At 37.2% G+C, this 22,737-nt stretch overlaps 1 protein-coding gene across 2 annotated transcripts in view; it reads right to left on the bottom strand.

Annotated features, from left to right (window-relative positions):
• Window positions 1-22,737, bottom strand: part of ARHGAP10 (Rho GTPase activating protein 10) — a 290,156-nt gene that overhangs the window by 132,563 nt on the left and 134,856 nt on the right. For both annotated transcript variants that reach the window (XM_046657071.1, XM_046657070.1), the window contains exons 11-12: window positions 3,581-3,662; window positions 1,638-1,683 (exon numbers count right to left, since the gene is read on the bottom strand). In XM_046657071.1, the coding sequence (XP_046513027.1) occupies window positions 1,638-1,683; window positions 3,581-3,662 (128 nt within the window). The remainder of the gene's footprint in view (window positions 1-1,637; window positions 1,684-3,580; window positions 3,663-22,737) is intronic.

The raw sequence follows: 22,737 nt of genomic DNA, 5'->3' as shown, positions 1-22,737 counted from the left end.
TCTTTTAAACAGTGGAGGAAAAAGTGATACAAATCTTTAGGGGAAGCTATCCAGAAATAGTTAAGATACAATTTTGCCAAAATTTCAACAACAGCTCAGTTTTTTTAAAAATTATATTTAAGAGTAAAGATCTTTAAATTACCTGAAAATTGGAGAATTAACAACAACCTTTTCCTTTTTTAACCTGGGGGTGAAACTTAAGAAACACCTTCTAAAAGTATTATTTGGGCCATGAGCTTGAAAAAAAATTTCATATTTTATACTGTTCTCTAAGTGTTTAAAATAATATTTGACTTTCACAATGAATTTAAAAGATGATTCATGTAGTAGAAAAGAGTGTTTTGAAAATACAGTTTCATATTTTTCTCTAATAGATGTTTGCCTATGATTAGGCTGGCATATTTGAATATCCTAATAAAAGACAATTCTTGTTTCAAAAATGAAATCAGGGAAAGCGGATGCTTTTTCCTCTGTATTCAGAACTAGTAATACTAATTCTTGGCTCTCAGAGGAGATAGAATGAACAATCCATGAATGCGAACTTTGCAGGTTTAATGCTAAGCTTGAAGAGAATGGAAATGAGGAAAATTGGGCAGTGGTGTACTGTTTAGGATCCACTATTTACAACATTTTGCTTAGCAAAACTATTTTTCCCAAAAAGGGCATGCTTTCATTTTTCTATAAAATATAAGAAAAGAAAGGAAAGAGAGAAGGAGAAAAGAAAAGAAAGATGAAGACAGGTAAGAAAAAGAAAGAAAGGAAGGAGGAAGAGGAGAAAGACAAGTGAGAAGACATTAAGAAGGTGCTCTGGTCGATTTACAAGGTTCCATGGCACCCTGTCAATGTCCAGGGCCAGGCTACAGGAGATGTCCTTCATTCAAGCATAGGCTCAAGTGACAGACACATCATGATAATTATGTAACGTGTTACATAACGTAATGTTTCCAAACCATGGACATTTGATAAATGTAGCCTTAATTTCTCCAAAGATATCAAAAGTAGATTAATAAAGAATCCAGCAAGTTTGGTCAGATTTTTACTTTATCTCAGTAAAAATCAAGAGCACAGAGCTAGGCAGTACTTCATTTTCCTCTAGCGCATACAATGCATGTGAAGGTCATTATCCTAGAATATCTCAATATGTTTGGTCACTATTTGTCATTATTTTCAAAAGTACAATGCTATAGTATTTGTATAGCCTATACTCAGAGACTTTAAGGATAAAGAACATCAAGGGTGGAAGTGACAGGGGCCGGGAACAGGAGACCTGATAAACAGCTCCTATGCAGAGGAGCTTACAACTTCCTGTTGAAAGATGCATACCTGAAACTCTTATGTGTTCATTTAAGGGTATAAGAAGAAATATCAAAGTGAATTGTAGATAAAGTATTTGGGATTTGAAGACAAGACTAAAGAAAAGAAAGCTCAGAGATAGGAAAGATCAATGAAGGTTACAGCGGTCCAGGAAAATCTGCGGAGCTCCTCAGTGGATAAGAGAGAATACATATAGTATGTGGAGGACCAACACAGAGAGGGTGCAGAGTGAGCACCCACCAACAGGTTGACCGTCAGTACTGAAAACGAAGTAACTCATGAAAAACAGGGACAAAGAGTCATTTTTATGAATTAGCACTTACTTCCTTCTGGTCTTGGGACGATGGCTCTATTAAAACTATGGAACAGCTAGCAAAAGAGAAAAAGGGGAAACAATATTTTTAACAAATCAATATAAACAATTCAAGTAGGCATACCTACAACCATGCAAAAAAAATACACCAATACTGGTTAATTATATACTTTCGTGCTCAAATGCCAAGATAAACAACAAAAAGGGGCACCTTACTAGCAAAAATAAGATGACAGTGCCATGATTCTTCAGAAACTTTTTGAAAGTTTATGTAAATTTGAAATGCTCAGCCTTACAGGTATAGAATGACCAAAAAAAATTGCTGCATTCTAAACAATAAGATAAAGCTCATTTTTTCACCACTATTTCTAAAATCTGATATGTACTTAAGAAAGAGATGACTCCCACCCATTATTCAAATAACTACATCTGAAATAACTAAGTGATAATTCCAGGCTGCCTCTAAGAATTCTAGCGCTGACTGTTATTTGCAAGACATAAACACGGCACCTGGAAAAAATACACAGCACTTTCAGTGTCCCCACATAAACACATAGCTGAATATTTTCTTTCTCCAGACTTGCCTTTGTCTTTGTATCTCAAATTAATTACTTGGCTCTTTATTCTAAAGGAGAGGTTATATATGTCTGCAAGGTTACCCTGCCTTTGACGACAGACTATCTCTCAATGACTTACTCACGGAATCTTTTTGCTATGCAAACTCACTTTCAAAGCACTTCTGGAATCTCTGGGGAGCTAAATTCTAGTCAGTGCATCACCTTTACTCCAGAGAATTAGTATAATCTGTTTTGGATCTTGGTAACTATTAATGCTGTAAGTACTCTTGACTCCCAGCTAAAAATTTCAAGGACAAATTAAGAATAGACAGAAACAAAACTACGAAGGCTAAATGCAGATCAAATACAATAAAATGATACACAAATCTGATCACTACTTTTTTTCCCCAAGAATGACACATTCTCCTCTATAGCATCTATTTTCAAAATGTGTGATTTGGGTTTTCATTTTTCAAACACCACATCAGGACTGCCACACGCATTGCTGCCCAGCCTCCTTGCCTCCATTTCCTACCTTTGGCCCATTTCACAAGCTCTATTCTGACACCTCTCTTTTTACTATATAGGAACCCTCTTACGCTTTGCAAGCCATTCTCTTTCCCTTTTTTTAAACCCAACTGAAATGGCAAATGCTTTCCAGATAAGCCCACCTGGTACCTGCACTATCAGTTGATTTAGAGTCATAATACTTTGAGTTTATTTAAATTAGTTCTATGGCATTTTCTGTACTTATCCTCACCTAGTCCCCAACTCAATATATGATTTGCTGAATTCTCTATTCCCAAAGGCAACAGTCTACCGAAATGAAAGTGGTGCTTGAATAAAGCGGCACACAGCCTGAATTCCAGTGCCTCTGCATCTATATCACTGCCTTTAATTTATTCCTCAACCCAGCCTGAATACAGAGGCCCACTCGCGAAGGCTACACAATACTGTAAACCATTAGGCTAACCGATAAATTGTTAAATCGAGCAAAATAACTACAGCAGTCACTTATAATATTGCTTGCACTACCTCATATTTACTGTTCCATCTCTACTGAGATCAAAATGAACTGCAAGCATTTATTGTGTTCATCACCCAAAATATTGTCCGTGGGAAAGAAGAAATTGAGAATTTAGATGGCTTCCTCAAGTGAAGCAAAACCGAGTGGCAAAGTCAAGAAAAACCAAAAATAAAAACTAATGATATACCAGTCTTATGTGTGCTGTTGCTACCTCAAGCCAAATTACTAGACTACTGGATGCTTCCAAGATGAATTCAAACACCGGTTTCAGCAGGGAACTTTTTCCAAATACTATAAAGCAAAAATAACATAAAAATGAACACAACTCTAAAGGATTTGAAATAAAACTCAACCACTGATTATTCTTACAGCTTCTTTTCCACCCAGCGCCTCCAACCACTGCTTCCTTTCCTCTTCGGAAAATGCCTGCATGGTCAGGGAAACACCAGGCCTGAAAGACACCAGTAACAGATCAGGTTATCCCTTGGCCGCTAAAAACAAACCTCCTTTCCTACTTCCAAACGTTGTTTTGTGGTGATTAAGTTGTGTTTTTTTAATTTTTAATTGTGCTAAAATACACATAACATAAACTTTACTATCCTAACCATTTTGAAGTGTACAGTTTGGCGGTGTATTGATCAACCAATCTCCAGAAGTCTTCATCTCGTAAAACTAAAACTCTGTACCCATTAAAAAATTTCCCATCCCCTTTCCTCTTAGCCCCTGACAATCACCTTTCTACTTTCTATCTCCATGAATCTGACTACTCTAGGTAATTCTTATAAAGTGGAATCATATCACATTTGTATTTTTATGACTGGCTTATTTACTCAGCATAATACCCTCCATTTTCATCCATGTTGTATGTGTCAGAATTTACTTCCTTTCTAAGGCTGAATAGTATTCCATTGCTTGTATACATCATATTCGGCTTATTTGTTCATCTGTCAATGGACACTTGGGTTGCTTCCACCTTCTGGCTATTGTAAACAATGCTGCTATTAACATAGGTATACAAATATCTCCTCGAGACCCTCCTTTCAATTCTTTTGGATATACACTCAGAAGAAGAATTGCTGGGTGTGCCACAATAAGAAATATATATTTGGTCTCTGACCCCATTTCCTGGCACACAGCTCTTAAAACCCTTGGAATCTCCGAAATGATGTGTTTTTTGGTATACTAATGAGAAGATGGGGCTGGGGACACCCGCAGAACCTCAGGATGGGGGATGGTTGCCAGGGGAACCAACCATGTGATCAGACCTTTGAAAGTTTCAGCCCCACACACCTCTCGGGAGGAGAGAGGGGCTGGAGATTGAGTTCAATCACCAATGGTCAATGATTTAATCAATCATTCCTACGCAAAGAGGCCTCCAGAAAAATCTCTGGGTTTCAGAAAGCTTCCAAGCTGGTGAATACATGTAGGTGGTGGGAGGGTGGTGAGCCCAGGAAGGACGTGGAACCTCCAAGCCCCTTCCCTCATACCTTGCCCTTTATATCTCTTCACCCAGTTGTTCATTCATATCCTTTAAAATCCTCTCTTCCGTAATAAATTGGCAGTAGTTAGTAAACTGTTTTCCTGAGTTCTATGAGCCGTTCCAGCACATTACTGAACCCAACAGGGTCATGGTAACCCTCCATTTATAACCAGTCAGTCAAAAGCACAGGTGACAATCTGGACTTGCATTTAGAGCCTAAAGTGGGGAGGGAAGTCTTGTGGGACTGAGCCCTTAATCTGTGGGGTCTGCACTAGCTCTGCTTAGTGTCAGAATTAAGTTAAATCATAGGACATCCAGTTGATCTCCACAGAGAATTGGGAGAATTACTTGGTGTGGAAAAACTCACACATCTGAAATACAGAAGTACTCTGTAAGTAGGGAGAAACAAAGTCTTCCCTCACACTGGGTCATATAGTAATCTATTTTTAATTTTTTGAGGAACTGCCACACGGTTTGCCCCAGCAGCTGCACTATGTGCATTCCCACCAACAGTGCACAAGGCTTCTAATTTCTCCACATCCTCACAAACAATTGTTATTTTGTCTCTGTCTCTCTTTTTCTTCTTTATTTATAAATGAAATACATGCTTATTAATCTCACCTAAGTATGAACAAAATAAAACCAGAAAGTCATTTTTCACCCCATCCCAATTCCACTTCCAAGAAGACAGCACTGTTAACCATTTTGTGTGTTTCCTTCACATTTTCTCGGAGCCCTGTGTTGGCCCTCAGGCCCAAATGTCAATCTTTCTCAGTTCAGTTTATTCATACATTTGGAGATTCTGCCAGAAAACTCAATATCGGGAGGGAATACTAGGTAGAAAAGCCATTAATAATTACCCTTAACCTGCAGGTGGTTTCTGGAATGAAACAAATTTTGTATATTTGAACAAAAGTATAGAAATAAACTTTTCTGGCAAGAAATTAAAAGGTAAAACATGGAAAACCGGAAACAAAAATAGACGGTTGAAATGGAAAATATATATTAATTCTAATTTGATATTGAATATACTTTCTAAAGTTACCATTCCTATAACAGTACTTCACCTCATTTTTAACTACTGGATAATCTTTTTCAAGTAAAGGAGGCTGTAAGAATCAACTGTAATTCAATAATCACCACAATTTTTATAAAGTACTGTAAAGTATAAAGTACTCCAAAAGCACTGAGCCAAATATGAATACACAGAGCTCACAACACTCACTCCCACAGGCATTATGCTTTCTCCCCAAATGATGGTTATAAAGCATAAGAGAAGAAGTCACTTGCTTAAAATTCACTATGAAGTAACTATAGCTGCAATTGACAAGCTCTTGTTTGCAACCATTTTCTCCATTCCATGAACTTCATGGGGGGAAAAAAATCACCAATAATCTCCCCATCTCACTCCTGAACAGCAAAATGGCTCTTTATTGTCTACCCCAACTCTTCCTGCACTGGCCCAGCTTCACCGTCACCTTGGCACTACAGAGCGCAGAACCAAAGTTTCACCTCCTCTAGCTCTGCTACTCACACATCCTTTTGGAGCAAGAATCAAGGCAAGATGCCCAGACAACCAGGCTGTTTTAAGTTTCTCAACCAGGACGTGAAGATTTTGGCCTTTATTCTTAGTAACCCACACTGGGCTCAGGGGAGTTAATTAAAATTGTGAGGCAAAACTTCAAATGGCACGAATGTTTTTCTTTACATCAGTGAAGTGATAAAATAATATTTACTCATGGGGGGTCTCAGGTCTGCAAGAATGCTCCATTCTCGTAAAGGAGAAAAAATATCTGGAGACCTCTCTAACAATTATATTTATTCAAACATTTAACATATGATTAAGTAAACAAAAGTTTAAAATGAAAAATAAGATGTTATAGCAAATATAATAGAAAGCTGACATGTTTTCTAATCCAGAAACGGCAAAATTAGCCGAGAAAATGGGACCCAAGGCCAAAAATGGCCACCTCTGCCATGGGAATACAAACACAGGGTCTATAAACACTCAATTCAATAAACACTGAGTGTCTACTGTGCTTTAGGTCTTGTACCAGAGGGTCAGGAATTATTTACTGAATACCTCACCATGTGCTGCTAGGCACTGGGCCGAGCATACAGCTCACGAAGGGCTGACGTACTAGCAGGGAAAGCAGAAGGTCAACAAATCACAAATAATCAATTAATTACAATTGTAGAGAGTGCTGCAAAGGAGTCAGGCAGATAACTGTAAATGAGTGAAGCCAGCTATGTAGGAGAAAAAGAGTGAGTGATATGGACATCAGAAGATGTATGCCCAAATATAAAAGCATTCAACTTCAAATATGTTCAATCATGTGGTCAAGATGACTTGTCTGCGAGCTAATTCAGCTGCCAGTCTCAGTAGGCAACTTCAGGATTTCAAGGTGCTATGGGAATAAGAGAGGAGCGCCTGACCTAACCCTGGAAGTTAGGCTTTCCTGGGGAAGGGACATTTAATCTGAGGCTTTAAGGATAAATGAGCCATGTCGGAGCAATAGGGCCAGAGTAGTCCCCTAAGCCGAGAAGGCATACAGGAGTGAAAGAGCATACTCTGGAGGAGCTGGGATCAGCCTCATTGCTGTCCCTATAAACCAGACGGAGAGTGGCACAACAGAAAGCTGCGGAGGCAGCCTAGAAAGCTGGCTGGTGGCCACCTAGCCCTTGGTGGCATACAGAGGCATGCAGGGCCTCCTTGGACATACTAAGGATTTGGTTTATCCTAAACGTCACTGAAGGTTTTTAGTAGGGCAACAACATGACCAGATTAAAGGTGTCCATTGAACACTGGCTACTGGGTGGAAAATGGGATTGAAGACAGGCAAGAGATGGCTGCAAAGATTTGTTAGACGAGTGAAGGATGAGATAGAATGGCCAAAACGAAGAAAAAGAAATGAATGGACTTGAGAAATATTCAAGAGGTGCTTCTACACGCTATGGGCAACAAAATAATGAGCAAGAAAGCTGTCACTGCAAAGATAAAGAATAAAAGACAAATCAATTACAATATAGCATTAATACTAGTAAAGGCATTCAGCGAAAGCCAAAAACAATTGAAGCAAATAAGGACGGAATATTCTTACATACACAAAATCTGACACTGAGCCTGAAGAAAATGCTTTGTACTTCAAGTTCCTTTTTTCCTCCTAAGGTTTTCCACTGATATGTAAGGGGAAATACTACCTACTACAGGTAGATGCTTGGATATTCACATAGAACAGCAAATAGAGATGTTGGATAAGAGAAAGAATCATTGGTTCTGGTAACTTGAAACACAAGAAAAATGTGTTGAACAAAGAGCTTAAAGAGTTATGAACTAAAATTATAGATATCAAAGTAGAGAATAAAGCAATTGTCAGGCTTCCGATGAAACAGCCATATTACGTCTGGATAAAAATCCACAGTGGCATAAAAACTGAAGTATTATTATATGTCTTGCCTCCAAGCACTATGACTAAGACTGGAGCCACCTAGCCCTCTTTGTGAAATATAGCAGAGAACAAACAAACTTGTTGAAAGATGAGAGACTAAGTAGAAATATATCACCTACAAGGAAAGAATTCTATTTCTGTTTACGTTTGGACAAACAATAACATGGTAACTCAAAACAATTCCACTTTTGAGAATTATTTCATCACACTACACATTCTTCAGAACAGTTCATACTGGCAACACATTACTTAAAGGGATCAGTCACTAGTATTACAAAAAGCTGGGTTCCCATCCTATCACAGACTGCTCACGGCCATCCCCTGTCTACTCAGCTCCTACCTCTAAATATTCCTGTAGGAAAAATAAAACATAGTACAGGAAAGCAAGTTTAATCATTTTAAATTCTCCAGTTTCTTCCCTTTTTTTAATAATCAATTGCTAGGAAATCATTAAGCAAAAATGAGACTAGGAAACACTGCACACATTTTAAACTACAATATTGGGGCCAGCCCGGTGGCCAAGTGGTTAGGTTCGCACGCTCTGCTTTGGCAGCCCAGGGTTTCACTGGTTCAGATCCTGGGCACGGACATGGCACCGCTTGTCAGGCCACGCTGAGGCGGCATCCCACATGGCACAACCAGAAGGACCTACAACTAGAATATACAACTATGTACTGGGGGGCTTGGGGGAAAAGAAGAAGAAGAAAAGAAAAACAAGAAGATTGGCAAGAGTTGTTAGCTCAGGTGCCAATCTTTAAAAAAAAAAAACTACAATAGCATCTCATTGTTAAACCAAACTATAAAAACTCTCTAGTTTTTGAAACAAAGACATATTTTATTAATAAAATTTAATGAATATGTAGGACAACATGGTGAATATAAAGATAGCAAAGAATAGAAAATTTCACAACAATGTGCTGGATTATTTACATTTACATAAAGAAAGAAATAGCAATTATATCTTCTCCATTTCATGGAGAGGCTAAGGTGACAACATTAGTGACTTCATTGGAACTAGAACTAGAATTGAGAAAGTTCTAATTTTTGGTTCTTGGAGCCAATATTGCTGCAATGCATTACACTGGTCCAGCTGAGGACACAGCCATCTCTTCTTCATCTAATAATTCATTTCAACCACACTAATATCTTAGTATCAAAACTGTGCCAGACACTGGGCTAAGTTCTGAATAATTCACAGCAAGGCAAAGCTGATTCCTAGTGAATATAAAGACAACAGTATAAACTTCATGAAGAAAAATGGACTTGATAAAAGAGAGCAACTTGCCAGGGCAGTCTGTCTTTCTTTACTTAAAACCATAATTATTATCTGTAGAGCACAACATCTAGAATTGAAATCTGAAGAAAGAAACCCTTGGGTTAAATACGTTCTTGTTCTTAAATCTGCATCTCAGTTTCTTTTCATTCACTCATTAAAAAAATACATACTATTATGCATCAGGCACTCCCTTAGGCTCACGCATGAGAAGCATCTAAGAAGCTATTATCTGTATTCTATATCTGACCCTGTATCAATTAAATCTCTTTCCACTGCATGTTTTCTAGTTCTATCAAAGCATGTGGAAGACAAGTGTTTTCCTTACATTTTAGCTAATAGATGATAATGCCTATATATTAAGAAAATATACAAAAAGGTAAGAGTGGAAAGAAATATTCACAAGACATTGATGAGCTGTCAATTAATGAGATGTTATTGTAAACAGAGAAATCAAAAGAGAAGACTAAGAAGTAGCTACCAAAACTTACAATGTTAACAATCAGCAACACTCTACTTTTCTATGAGGAACGTTGAAAAGGAAAAGGGAAAAACCAAACCAGCACGTTACAAGTCCTGCACTAAATTTTATCCTGAGAAGGGGAAAGTGCCAAAGCCAAACAAAACACAGAAATGTAGCTGTCATAATCAGTTTCTCATAAAGGTTGCTGGGAAAAAAATTTAAAGCACAAATCTATGAATCATACATTTTTCCAGAGATGATAAAAGCATTTGCCTGAGTTTACTAACGGTGAAGACTTTATAATAACTTCTTTCTTCTGTCCACCAAAAAGAGGTTCCAAATAGAGCAAGTAAGCAATGACAGAGTCAGAAGTAGGATTATATTCTCCAAAAAAAGTGAAGTCAAATCATTAATCATTAGAGAACTATTGCTTTGCTTAGAATGGAGAAGGTTCGAAGAGAACACTGTTCTCTCTCTAACAAGAACAAGATGGAGAACCTATAAAATCATAGTAGTTTTGTTGGTTTGTTTTTAAATAACTATCTGAGAATTGAAGACACAAAAAAAATTTAAAGAACTACAATGCAGAAAGTAACAAGCCCTTTCTTGGAGAGAAATGAACACACACACACACACAAACACATAGGCACACACATGGCTCTTTTCATCCTTTGTGAAGCAGCTGGACAAAGAGGAAGCCATAGAGAAAAACAGTAGAATTTTAAAGTTTTAAAGGTAGAGTATGGGCTGGTGTGATAGTTCAGAATCCCTAGAAGACATAGACACAAAGAGTGTTGGAACCCACTCTCCAACTGTTTCCCATGGGACTTCACCAAGTGCTCATGAAGCCATCTGAGAAGAGGGCTGAAAGAGATGCCCCCTGACGTATGTGTGCTAAGTGTGAGGGGTAGGGCAGGAGAACTTCCAGACAAGGCTCTGAAAGCATCCTCAATACATGTGAAGCCTGTGACAAACAGAATCTAATTAAAGTAACAACAGTCTCAGCTCAACTGCCAACTGAAGTGACAGCCCTACACATTAGCAGTCTGACAGAAGAATGGGCATGCCCTTTACTAGGCATAAATATTACTTACTTTAGTCTCTACTGCTCTCTTACACACAATATCTGGCATTCAACCAAAACAATCACAGGGCATGCAAAGAAACAAGAAAACGTAACCCAACATCAAGAGAGCAAGCAGTCAAGAGAAGCAGATCCAGAAATAGCCCAGATATTAAGGGGGAAAAAATCAGACAGAAACCTAAAAACACCTACAGGCATACTTCGTTTTATTGCGCTTCACTTTATTGCACTTCAGATATTGTGCTTTCTAGAAATTGAAGGTTTATGGCAACCCTGTGTGGAGCAAGTCTATCAGCATCATTTTCCAACAGCATTTGCTGACTTCATGTCTCTGTGTCACATTTTGGTAACTCTCGCAATATTTCAAACTTTTTCATTATTATTATGTGTTATGGTGATCTGTGATCAGTGATCTTTGATGTTACTATTATAATTGTTTTGGGGCACCACAAACCATGCCTACATAAAACAGGGAACTTGATGAATGTTGTATGTATTCTGACTGATACAACGACCAGCCATTCTACCATCTCTCTCCCTCTCCTGGAGCCTCTCTATTCCCTGAGACACAACAATATTGAAATTAGGCCAATTAATAACTCTACAATGACCTCTAAGTGTTCAAGTGAAAGGAAGAGTCTCACCTCTCTCACTTTAAATCAAAAGCTAGAAATGACTACGCTTAGTGAGGAAGGCATGTCAAAAGCCGAGACAGGCCAAAAGCTAGGCCTCTTGTAACAATTAGCCAAGATGTGAATGCAAAGAAAAGTTCTTGAAGGAAAATAAAGTGCTACTCCAGTGCACTCACAAACGATAAGAAAGCAAAGCAGCCTTATTGCTGATATGGAGAAAGTTTCAGCGGTCTAGAGAGAAGATCAAACCAGTCACAATTTTCCCTTAAGCCAAAGCCTAATCCAGAGCAAGGACCTAACTCTCTTCAGTTCCGTGAAGGGTAAGAGAGGTGAGAAAGCTGCAGAAGACAAGTTTGAAGGGAGCAGAGGTTGATTCATGAGGTTTAAGGAAAAAAACTGTCTCTGTAATGTAAAAGTGCGAAGCGAAGCAGCAAGTGCTGATGGAGAAGCTGCAGCAAGTTATCCAGAAGGTCTAGCTTAGAGAATTAATGAAGGGGCTACACTAAACAACAGACTTTCAGTGTAGACTAAACAGCCTTATATTAGAAGAACATGCCATTTAGGACTTTCATAGCTCAAGAGGAGAAGTCAACGCCTGGCTTCAAAGCTTCAAATGATGGGCTGACTCTCCTGTTAGGGGCTAATGCAGTTGGTGACTTTCACTTGAAGCCAATGCTCATTTACCATCCCCAAAATCCCAGGGCCCTTACGAATGACACTAAATCTACTCTGGCCATGCTCTATAATAATGAAACAACAAAGCCTGCATGACAGCACATCTGTCTACAACATGGATTACTGAATCGTTTCAGCCCACTGTTGAGACCCACTGCTTAGAGAAAAAGATTCCTTTCAAAATATTACTGCTCACTAACAACGTACCTGGTCACCCAAGAACTCTGATGGAAAGGTACAACGAGATTAACACGTTTCCACGCCTGCTAAGACAACATCCATTCTGCAGTCCATGGATCAAGGAGAAATTTCAACTTTGAGTCTTATCATTTAAGAAACATATTTCGTACAGCTACAGCTGCCAGTGATTCCTCTGATGGATCTAGGCAAAGTCAACTGAAAACCTCCTGGAAAGACATTCACCATTCTAGATGCCATTAAGAACATTCATGATTCATGGGAGGAGGTCAAAACATCAGCAGTAACAGGAGTTTGGAAGAAGTTGATTCCAATCCTCATTAATGACTACCAAGGGTTCAAGATTTCAGTGCAGCAAACTTCATTGTTATCTTATTTTACAAAGTGTCACAACCACCCCAGTCTTCAGCACCCACCACCCTGATTAGTCAGCAGCCATCAACACTGAGGCAAGACCCTCTACCAACAAAATGATTACAACTTGCTGGAGGCTCAGATGATGGTTAGTATTTTTTAGCAATGCAGTATTTTTAATTAAGGTATATACATTGTTCTCTTAGATGTAATGCTACTGCACACTAACAGACTATAATATAGTATAAATATAACTTTTACATGCACTGAGAAACCAAAAAATTCATGTGACTCACTTTATTGCAATGTTCACTTTATTGTGATATCTGCTTTATTAAGGTAGTCTGGAACTGAACCTACACTATCTCCAAGGTATGCCTGTATGTGTATGTTAAAGGATCTAGTGTAAAAGATGGCCAACATGCATAAACTGATGGGAATTTCGGCAAAGAGATGGAAACTATTAAAAAGAGACAAATGTTATACACAAGAAATGGAAAATAAAACAACAGTGACAGAGAATTCAGGAGCACAACTTTCATATGCAAACCAACCAATCTCAAGTCTATATCCCAAACCATCCCCTTTGTCTTACTCTCACACACCAAGCCAGTATTTACCCAGCCCTAAAACATCCCAGGACCAGATACCAGACAACTAAAAACTAACCCTATAGCCTACAGCCCAATGACATTATTCAAACTAGCCAATCCTAAGCTGTTTCCCCTTCTCTGCATGGCCTTTCCCACAGAAACCCCAATAAAGGCTCTGATCTAGGATTTTCCCTTGCTCCTTCCTGACTCCTGACCAAAACCTGGTGTTTCCCATGTGTCCCTGTGTGGTATAGTGTGCCCTCCTCTCCTGGAAACTGTGAGTAAAAAATTCTCTTCCAATGGCATTAGCCTCTCCATGTCATCACCCAATTACTTTCATAAATTAAAATCTTTCAGGTACAACAGAAACAAATATCAAATGGTCTGGCATAATGCAGTTGGAATCCCAGAAAATAAAGAAAGAGAAAATGGAGCAAAAGTATCTGAGGAGATAATGGCTAAGATTTTCTAAAACTGATAAGAAATATCAACCCACGTATCCAAGAACTTCAATGAACCCCAAGCAGGATAAAACAAAGAAAACCACACCTAGGCACATCATAAAAAGAAAATCTTGAAAGCAGCAAAAGAAAAAGACAACATACAGGGGAACAATAACAAAGATAGATGACTTGTCATGAGAAAAAAAATTGGAGGCCTGAAGAAAATGGAATGACTTCTTTGAAGTGCTGGGAGAAAAAAATCCTATCAATCTAGAATTCTACATCCATCAAAAATGAAGGCAAAATAAAGACATTTTCAGACATACAAAACATGAAAGAATTCTTCTCTAGCACACCTGCATTACGAGAAATGCTCAAACTAAACTAGCCTAAGGAACTTAAGGGAAATGGCACGAGATAGAAACTCAGTTCTGCAGAAAAGAATGAAAAAACTCAGAATGGATAAAAATGTTGGCATAAAAAAAGACAAAAAATCATACATACACATATATATACATATATATGTAAATAAAACAAATTTCTTTAGAAGATTACTGACTATTGTATTCATCAAGTAAACATAGTAACGTATCATTGGGTTCATAATGTATGTAGAATTAAAACATATAATAACAAGGACACAGAGGGCAAAGGATAGTAATTAGAAGTCTACTGTTGTAACCGTCTTATATTTTTTTTATTAGAAGTAGATACTATGAATTTAAAAATATGTTATACTCTCTAGGACAAACTACTAAAAATGCACATACAAAGAGGCATAACTAAAAATCAATGGGGAAGATAAAATGGAATACTAAAACAACTCAATTCACTAAAAAGAAGTCAGCAAAGGAGGAACAAAGAGCAAACAGAACAAACAGAAAACAAAACCAAGATGGCAGGCTCACACACATACTTATCGATAATTACATTATATGTAAATTAAATAAAACCCTGATTAAAAAGCAAAAGCTAAACAGACTGGGGTTTTTTTAAAGCAAGACTCAATTACATGCTGTTTATGAAAAACAAAGTTTAAACCTAAAGACACAGACAGGTAAAAGGAAAAGGATGAAAAAAGATATGCCATGTAAACACTAAGCATAAGAAAGCTAGTATGGCTATATTCATATCAAACAAGGTAGATTTCAAGATAAAGATTATTAGAAACAGAGAGACATTTCATAATGATAAAAGGGTCACTTCATCAAGAAGACACAGCAGTCAAATGTGAATACACAAGCAAGCAAAAGAGCTCAAATATTCAATACATGAAACAAAAACTGACAAAATTAAAGGGAAATGGGCAAGTCCTAATCATAGATAGAGATTTTAACATCCTTACTTTAGTCACTGACAGAACAATACAAAAAATCAAAACAATATAGAAGATTTGAGCAACACTACCCATTAACTTAATCTAACTGACAGAGAACACTATACCCAACAATAGCAGAAAACTCATTGTTCTCAAGTGCACATGGAAAATTTACCAAGCAGACCACATCTGGGGCAATGAAACAAGCCTAGCAAACTTCAAAGTATTGATAAAACACAGAGTATGTTCTCCAACAAAAAGAGTATTAAAGTAGAAAAGAAACAATAATATTACATGTAAAAAATCCCCAATTATTTGGAATTTTTAAAACATTTCTAAATAAGACCTGGGTTAAAACTCAACCCCTATGTCGTCATCACATAAAAAATTTTAAAAACTACTTGGAACTGATTTACAATGAAAACAATGCACATGAAAATTTGTGAGACGCAAGCTAAAGCAGACCTTGGAAGAAAATGTATAAATTTAAATGTCTACATTCAAAAATAAAGTAGATGTGCCTGTCCCAGTGGTGCAGTGGTTAAGTTCATGTGCTCCACTTCAGCGGCCTACGGTTCATGGGTTCAGATGCCCAGCACAGACTTAGCACCGCTCACCAAGCCACACTGTGGCGGCGTCCCACATAAAACAGAGGAAGATTGGCACAGATGTTAGCTCAGCAACAATCTTCCTCAGCAAAAAGAGGAAGACTGGCAACAGATGTTAGCTCAGGGTCAATCTTCCTCACAAAAATAAATAAAGTGGAAAATCAATTCTTCCATCTTAAGAAGTGATTAAAAAATAAAATCAAAAGTAAATAAAAGGAAAGAGTAAAAATAAAAGCAAAAACCAATGAAATATAAAATGGACAATATGAGTTATCTGAAAAAATTAATAAAATTGATAGAGTTCTAGGTAAGACTTATCAATAAAAAACAAAAATCTCCAATGTCAAGCATAAAAAAAGGTATTACTACAGAACACAGATATGAAAATAAGTGGATATGACGAAGAATTTTATGCCAATGAAATCAATAGCTTATAAGAAATAAATACATTCCTTGAAAACCACAATTTATCAAAACTAACACAAGTAAAACAGAAAACCTGAATATCCCTTTACCCACTAAACAAATTGAATCCATAATTTTTAAACTTCCTGCAAAGAAAACTCCAAACCAAGATGGCTTCACAGACAAATTCTCTCAAACACTTAAGGAAGAAATTTTCAAATAACAGAGCAAGACGAAAAACTTCCCAAGTCTTTTCTGAAGTCACCATAACCCTGACACCAAAATCAGACACAGACATTACAAAAAAGAACATAACAAACAATATCCCTCATGAACATAAATACAAATATTCTTAACCAAATATGACCAAAATGAATACAGTAATATACAAAGAGGTAAATACACAGTGACCAAGTAGAGTTTATCTCAGGAATGCAAGGTTAGTTTAACTTAGAAAATTCAATGCAATTCACCTATTAACAGATTCAAGAAAAATATTTACTGATCATTTCAATAGACACTGAGAAATGTTTTGTCAAAATTCAACATCTATTCACAATTAAAACTGGGAATAAACAAAAATTTCTTCAACACGATAAAGGCATCTACAAACCATCTCAGCTAACATTGCACTTTATAGTGAAATAATAAATGATTTTCCCCTAAGATCAAGAGTAAGGCAAGATGCCCAATACCACCACTTCTAGTAAACATATTATTGGAGGTCTTGGCAGTGCAATAAGACAAGTAAAAGACATAAAAGGCATACAGCTTGGAAAGAAAGAAAGAAAGCTGTCTTTATTCACACAGGATACCACTGTGTACATAAAAAGTCCTAAAGAAACTACAAGAACTTAAAAGTCAATTCAGCAATATGGTAAGACACAAAAACCAACAGTATTTCTATATACTAACCACATATTGGAAAAGGAAATGTAAAACATAGGACTTTTAAAAATAACATCCAGACACATAAAATACTTAGGGAAATTCAAAAAAGGATGTCCTTGACCCCTATATTGAAAACTATACAACATCACTGAGAGAAATTAAAAACCAAATAGAAAGTCATAAACATGAATTATTAAGTCTCCATATTGATAGAATTGGCCTGTAGGCTTTTGTAGAAATAAACTGATTGTAAAATTTATATGGAAAAGATCAGGAATGACCAAAACAATTTTGAAAAAGAACAGAATAATTACACTACCTGGTTTCAAAGACTTACTATAAAGCTACAATAATAATAATAGTGTGGAATTGGAAAAAGAACAGACAAATAATAGATCAATGAAACAGAAAAGAGAATCTAGAATTAGACCTACACATACATAGTCAAATGATTTACCAAAAGATGCCAAAACAATTCAATGATGGTGAAGTCCTTTTCAACAAATGGTACTAGAAATGCTAGGTATCTGTATAGAAAAAATAAATAACACTCAACTTGCACAAATCACACCATACAACCCCAAGAATTTTCATGAGTCACAGACTAATTATAAAGGTTTTATAAGAAAATTTGGGAAATTATCTCCACAACCTTGGTATAGATAAAGATCTCTTAGAACAGACAGTTCTACCAATAAAATTTCTTAAAACTGACAAATTCAACTTCATCAAAATTAGAATATTCCTCTCATCAAAAGACACTATTAAGAAAATGAATAGGCAAACCACATACGAGAGAAAATATTCACAACTAATATATCTGATGCAGGATTTGTATCCAGAATACTTAGAATAACTGCTACAATTCAATAACAAAAAGACTAATAATATAATTTTTTAAATAAGCAAGATCTGAAAAGACACTTCATAATAGAAGAAACATAAATGGCCAAAAAGTATATGAAAAAGTGCTCAACATCACTAGTCATGATTAGCTCAAAGGAAAAAGACTAAGATAATCAAAGGCTGGTAAGAAGGTGGAGTAACTGGAACTCTCATATATTGCTAGTGGGAAGATAAAATTACTTTGGAAAACTGTCAATTTCCCAAAAAGTCAAAAAATATGTATGCATCTACATATACATACACACACCATGGACCCAGCAATCCCACTCCAAGGTATTATCCAGGAGAAACAAAAATGTGTGTCCACAAAAACCCCTGTATACAATTGTTCATTACAGCTTTACTCACAAAAGCTAAAAGCTTTTCTACGACCCACTCTAATGTTCTTTGGCATGCATCTTAAGAACAAATTCATTTTAAACTCAGGCTTCCATTTAAACACTGGAATCAATATTAAATGCGGCTTTTAGTATGCCACTGTCAACAATAACACCCTCAGGGCAAAATCTTACATTCTATGAGAAACACAGAAGCCCATATACAAGAAATGCTGTGTCTAATTCTACCCACTGCATTTTTCACCAATTCTACCTAAATTCTTTAAAAATAACTTCCTTTCCTATTCTCCCTACACTGGAATCTTAGTAGAATTCTTGAATGGTGCACCATCTCTGACAAGATAAAGCCACACAGGGCCCTTCACATTCTGGCTTTATGCATCCCCTGCACTATAACCAATGAAGCTGTTACACTTTTTTCTTTTTTTCCTGAAATATACACTCATAAATATATTCATGTAAAAGAAAACTGTAAAATTCCATTTGGGGCCAGCCCTGATGGCCTAGTGATTAAAGTTCAGTGTCTCTGCTTCGGCAACTCAGGTTCAGTTCCTGGTCGCAGAACCACATCACCCATCTGTCAGTGGGCATGCTGTGGCAGGAGCTCACATAGAAGAACTAGAAGGACTTACAACTAGAATATACAACTATATACTGGGACCCTGGGGAGGGGGAAAAAAAAATTCCATCCAATTCCACAAGCATTTGTTGGAGTTGTCTTATCAACTGCTTTAAAGAAGGGCTTCTCAACAGTGACACTACTGACAGATTGGACCAGATGATCCTTTGTTGTGGAGGACTGTCCTGTGCTGGATATTTAGCAGCATGGCTGGCCTCCATCCACTAGATGTCAGCAGCAACAGCCTGCCCTGGCCCGTCCCCACCCTAGCTGTGACAATCAAAATGTTTACAGACATAAAATCACTCACAGTTGAGAACCTCTCCCTTAAAAGATTATCTCAACATATTTTCTCAAGATTTCTCTGCTTCTTTGTAAGCTTTCCCAGTCAGCCCCATTCCCTATTGCTTCTGGGCACCGAAAGCACCTCAGACAGACCTCTGAACTGTGGTTTCTTTGTAAACCCTCTTAGACTGTGAGCTCCCTTGAAGGCAGGCCTTTTAGTTTCTGGTTTATTCTTGCATCCTCAGAGCTACAGTCAATGACTGCTTAGGTGCCTGAATGACATGCACTATAAAATACTTACAAATATTACTACAGCTAATGTACCACAAAAGCATTCTTCTTATTATTCAGTCCAATTGCATGGGCTTCTGAAAGCAACATATTCTGAACTTACTCTTTGAAAGTGACAAATAGTATAGTACCATGCACAAAGATGCTAAATAAAGTAATTGGTGCAAAAGCATCTTAAAACACATAATGCTTCAGATATACAGGTGATTTCATCCTCCCATCGTCAACAGAAAATATAAACGGGTGAATTACAAAAGATCTTACGAAGTATCTCGCCATCCTTTCAAGAGTGATATACTAGAAACTAGGCAAAATCAAACCAAATATAATATTTGAAATGTCAAACTAATGAGCGCAAAATGGGAGGCATTTTCTTTAAGCGGTGCCTGAATGTGATGTGTGGGAGAACTTCACAGAATGGTAGTTATTTATCCAGCAAATGTGTGGGGGTCACACAATGTGGCATGTGGCAAGCATGCCAGGAAAGCTAAAAGCACGATAGTTATATAACAAAACTGTCGGGCGGGGGTAGGGAGATGATATTCCGCCCTTCAGGAAGGAGAGCTGCACCTTCTGACAGACTACGGCTTGCCACAAGGAAAGCACCTACACAAAATGCTCTTCGCCAGCCTAAAATGAGTGACACGATCATTTCACAGGCCATAGTATTGGAAATGTGGCTGGCATAAAGTAGTGAATGTTTAGAGTCACTTTAAGAGCCTTATTTTAGTTATTCTAAGTCTTTATTTGCAGCTGTGTTCCTTTTCTTTTAAGCTTTATCGATATATAATTCACATCATAAAATTTACCTACTTAAGAGTTTATATTTCAATGGCTTTTAATGTATTCACAGAGTTGTATAACCACCACCAAAATCAATTTTTAGAACATTTTCATCACTCCCCAAGAAAAGCCACGTATCTATTTAGCTGTCACTCTCCACTTCCCTCCAAACTCCCAGCCCTAGGCAGCCACTAATCTACTTTCTGTCTATATAGATTTGCTTGTTCTGGATGTTTCTTATAAATAGAATCATACAATACATGGTCTTTTGTGACTGGTTCATTTCACTTAGCATATAGTTTTCAAGGTGCATCCACAGCGTAGCATGTATTAGTTCTTTATTCCTCTTTATTGTCATGATATTTTCTTGTGTGGGTATACTATATTTTACCTATCCATTCATTATTAGACATGTGCGTTGTTTCCATTTTGGAGGCCACTATGAATAATGCTGCTACAAACATTCACGTACAAGTTTTTACATAGACAAACGTTTTCACTTCCCTTGGATACATAACTAGGAGCAGAATTTCTGGTTCATACGGTAACTTTATGCTTAACTTTTTGCAGAACTGCCAAATTGTTTTCCAAAGTGGTTATACTATTTTAAATTTCCACCAGCAGTGCATAAGAATTCCAATTTCTCCACATACTCACAAATATTTGTTATCTGACTTTTTAATTATAGCCACCCTAGTGGGTACGAGGTGGTATCTCATTGTGGTTTTGATTTGCATTTCCCTAATGGCTAATGATGTTAAGAATCTTTTCATGTGCTCATTGGCCACCTCTGCATTTTCTTTGAAAAAATGTCTATTCAGATCTTGTGCTCATTTTTCAACTGGATTACTTATCTTTATTATCAAATTACTGAATTATAATATTGGGTTATTTTAAGAGTTCTTTATATATTCTGGATACAAGTCCCTTATCAGGTGTATCATCTGCAAGTATTTTCTCCAATTCTGTGGGTTTTTTCACTTTTTTTTTCTTAATTTTTAGTGAACTTTTAACATTTTTTTTTGGCAGGGGAAGATTCACCTTAAACTAACATCTGTTGCCAATCTTCCTCCCTCTTTCCTTCTTTTTTCCCCTCCAAAGTCCCAGTACATAGCTGTGTATAGTTGTAAGTTCTTCTGGTTCTTTTATATGAGCCACTGCCACAGAATAGCTACTGACAGACAAGTGGTGTGGTTCCATGCTCAGGAACCAAATCCAGGCCACAAAAGCAGAGTGTGCCAAACTTTAACCACTAGCCCATCAGGGTTGGCTTGTCTTTTAACTTTTTTGATGGTGTTCTTAAATGCTAACTCTTAGCCAAGACAGTCAAAACTTTTAGTGAATTGAGGGGAGGAAAATGAAGCACATATCCATCAAGTCATTGTTAATGAAAGCAGTAATGACTAGTTTGACCCCCACTCCACCAGAGCCATTCTCCCTTTCATTTTCAGTAATAGATTCCCCAAGAATTAGAACAGCACATGGATGTCCGGAAACATAAGAGAGCAATTTCCCAGCCTCCTTGCAACGAGGTACAACCTTGCAACTCCATTCAGGCCAATGGTATGTGAGCAAAAGTAGTGTGTGCAACCTGTGGAAAGCAGTTCTGCAAGAGACAGTGCTACATGACAAATAGGAGCGGGAATCTTGGACCTAAGGTGACTGGGAAGGTAAACCATCCACAAGAGGGAGCAGGATCTGACACCCAATAGCATGATATTCAACCCTGATCTGACCACCTCTAGGCTTCCTGAACAAGAGGAAAAACAAACTTTTACACTGTTTAAGCCGTCTTATTTTGAGTTTTTCTGTTACATGCAACCAAACCTGAGCCAAAGTCACACAACGATTAAGCAAAAGCTCCTGTTTTACATCTACACAGATCAAATGTAAGTCCAGGCTCCGTCTTGCTGTGTATAAAGCACTACCTGTTGTCACGATGTTACCTCACTGCTTCCAACACAAGGAATAAAAAATAGCAAAAATTGATACCAGGAAATAAGATAAAATAAATTTATATTAAACATACACAATCAACTGTGAAATTGCTATATTAAGGTAACCAATGGAATTCTGTAGAAACTCCACCAGAAACACATTTACAATACCCACATGCTCCAAAATGGGTTACATTTATTTTCTTTAAGCAGAAGGAAAACACTGGAGCTCACAGTGCTGCAGTGTGGTACAGAAGAAAAGGATGGTTGACTGACAGTTGCTTGATTGAATCTAATCCCAGTTCTGTCACTTCTAAGCAACAATTCAATTTTATTTAATCCAGTACAAATTTGGTGAATGCTCACCATAAATAAAAAATTGCATTTGGTACTGCAGTACCAAGTAATACTAAGATGGAGTTCCTACCCTCATGGAATTCATAATCTAATAGATCAGGAACAAATTACTTATAATTCCCTGTAGTGTACTAGGCCAGGAAT

This window comes from Equus quagga, chromosome 3 (genome assembly GCF_021613505.1).
Source record: "Equus quagga isolate Etosha38 chromosome 3, UCLA_HA_Equagga_1.0, whole genome shotgun sequence".
In the NCBI taxonomy this organism is placed as follows: domain Eukaryota; kingdom Metazoa; phylum Chordata; class Mammalia; order Perissodactyla; family Equidae; genus Equus; species Equus quagga.
The sequence above is the reverse complement of the archived record's forward strand: the minus strand, read 5'-3'. Positions and strand labels throughout refer to the sequence as shown.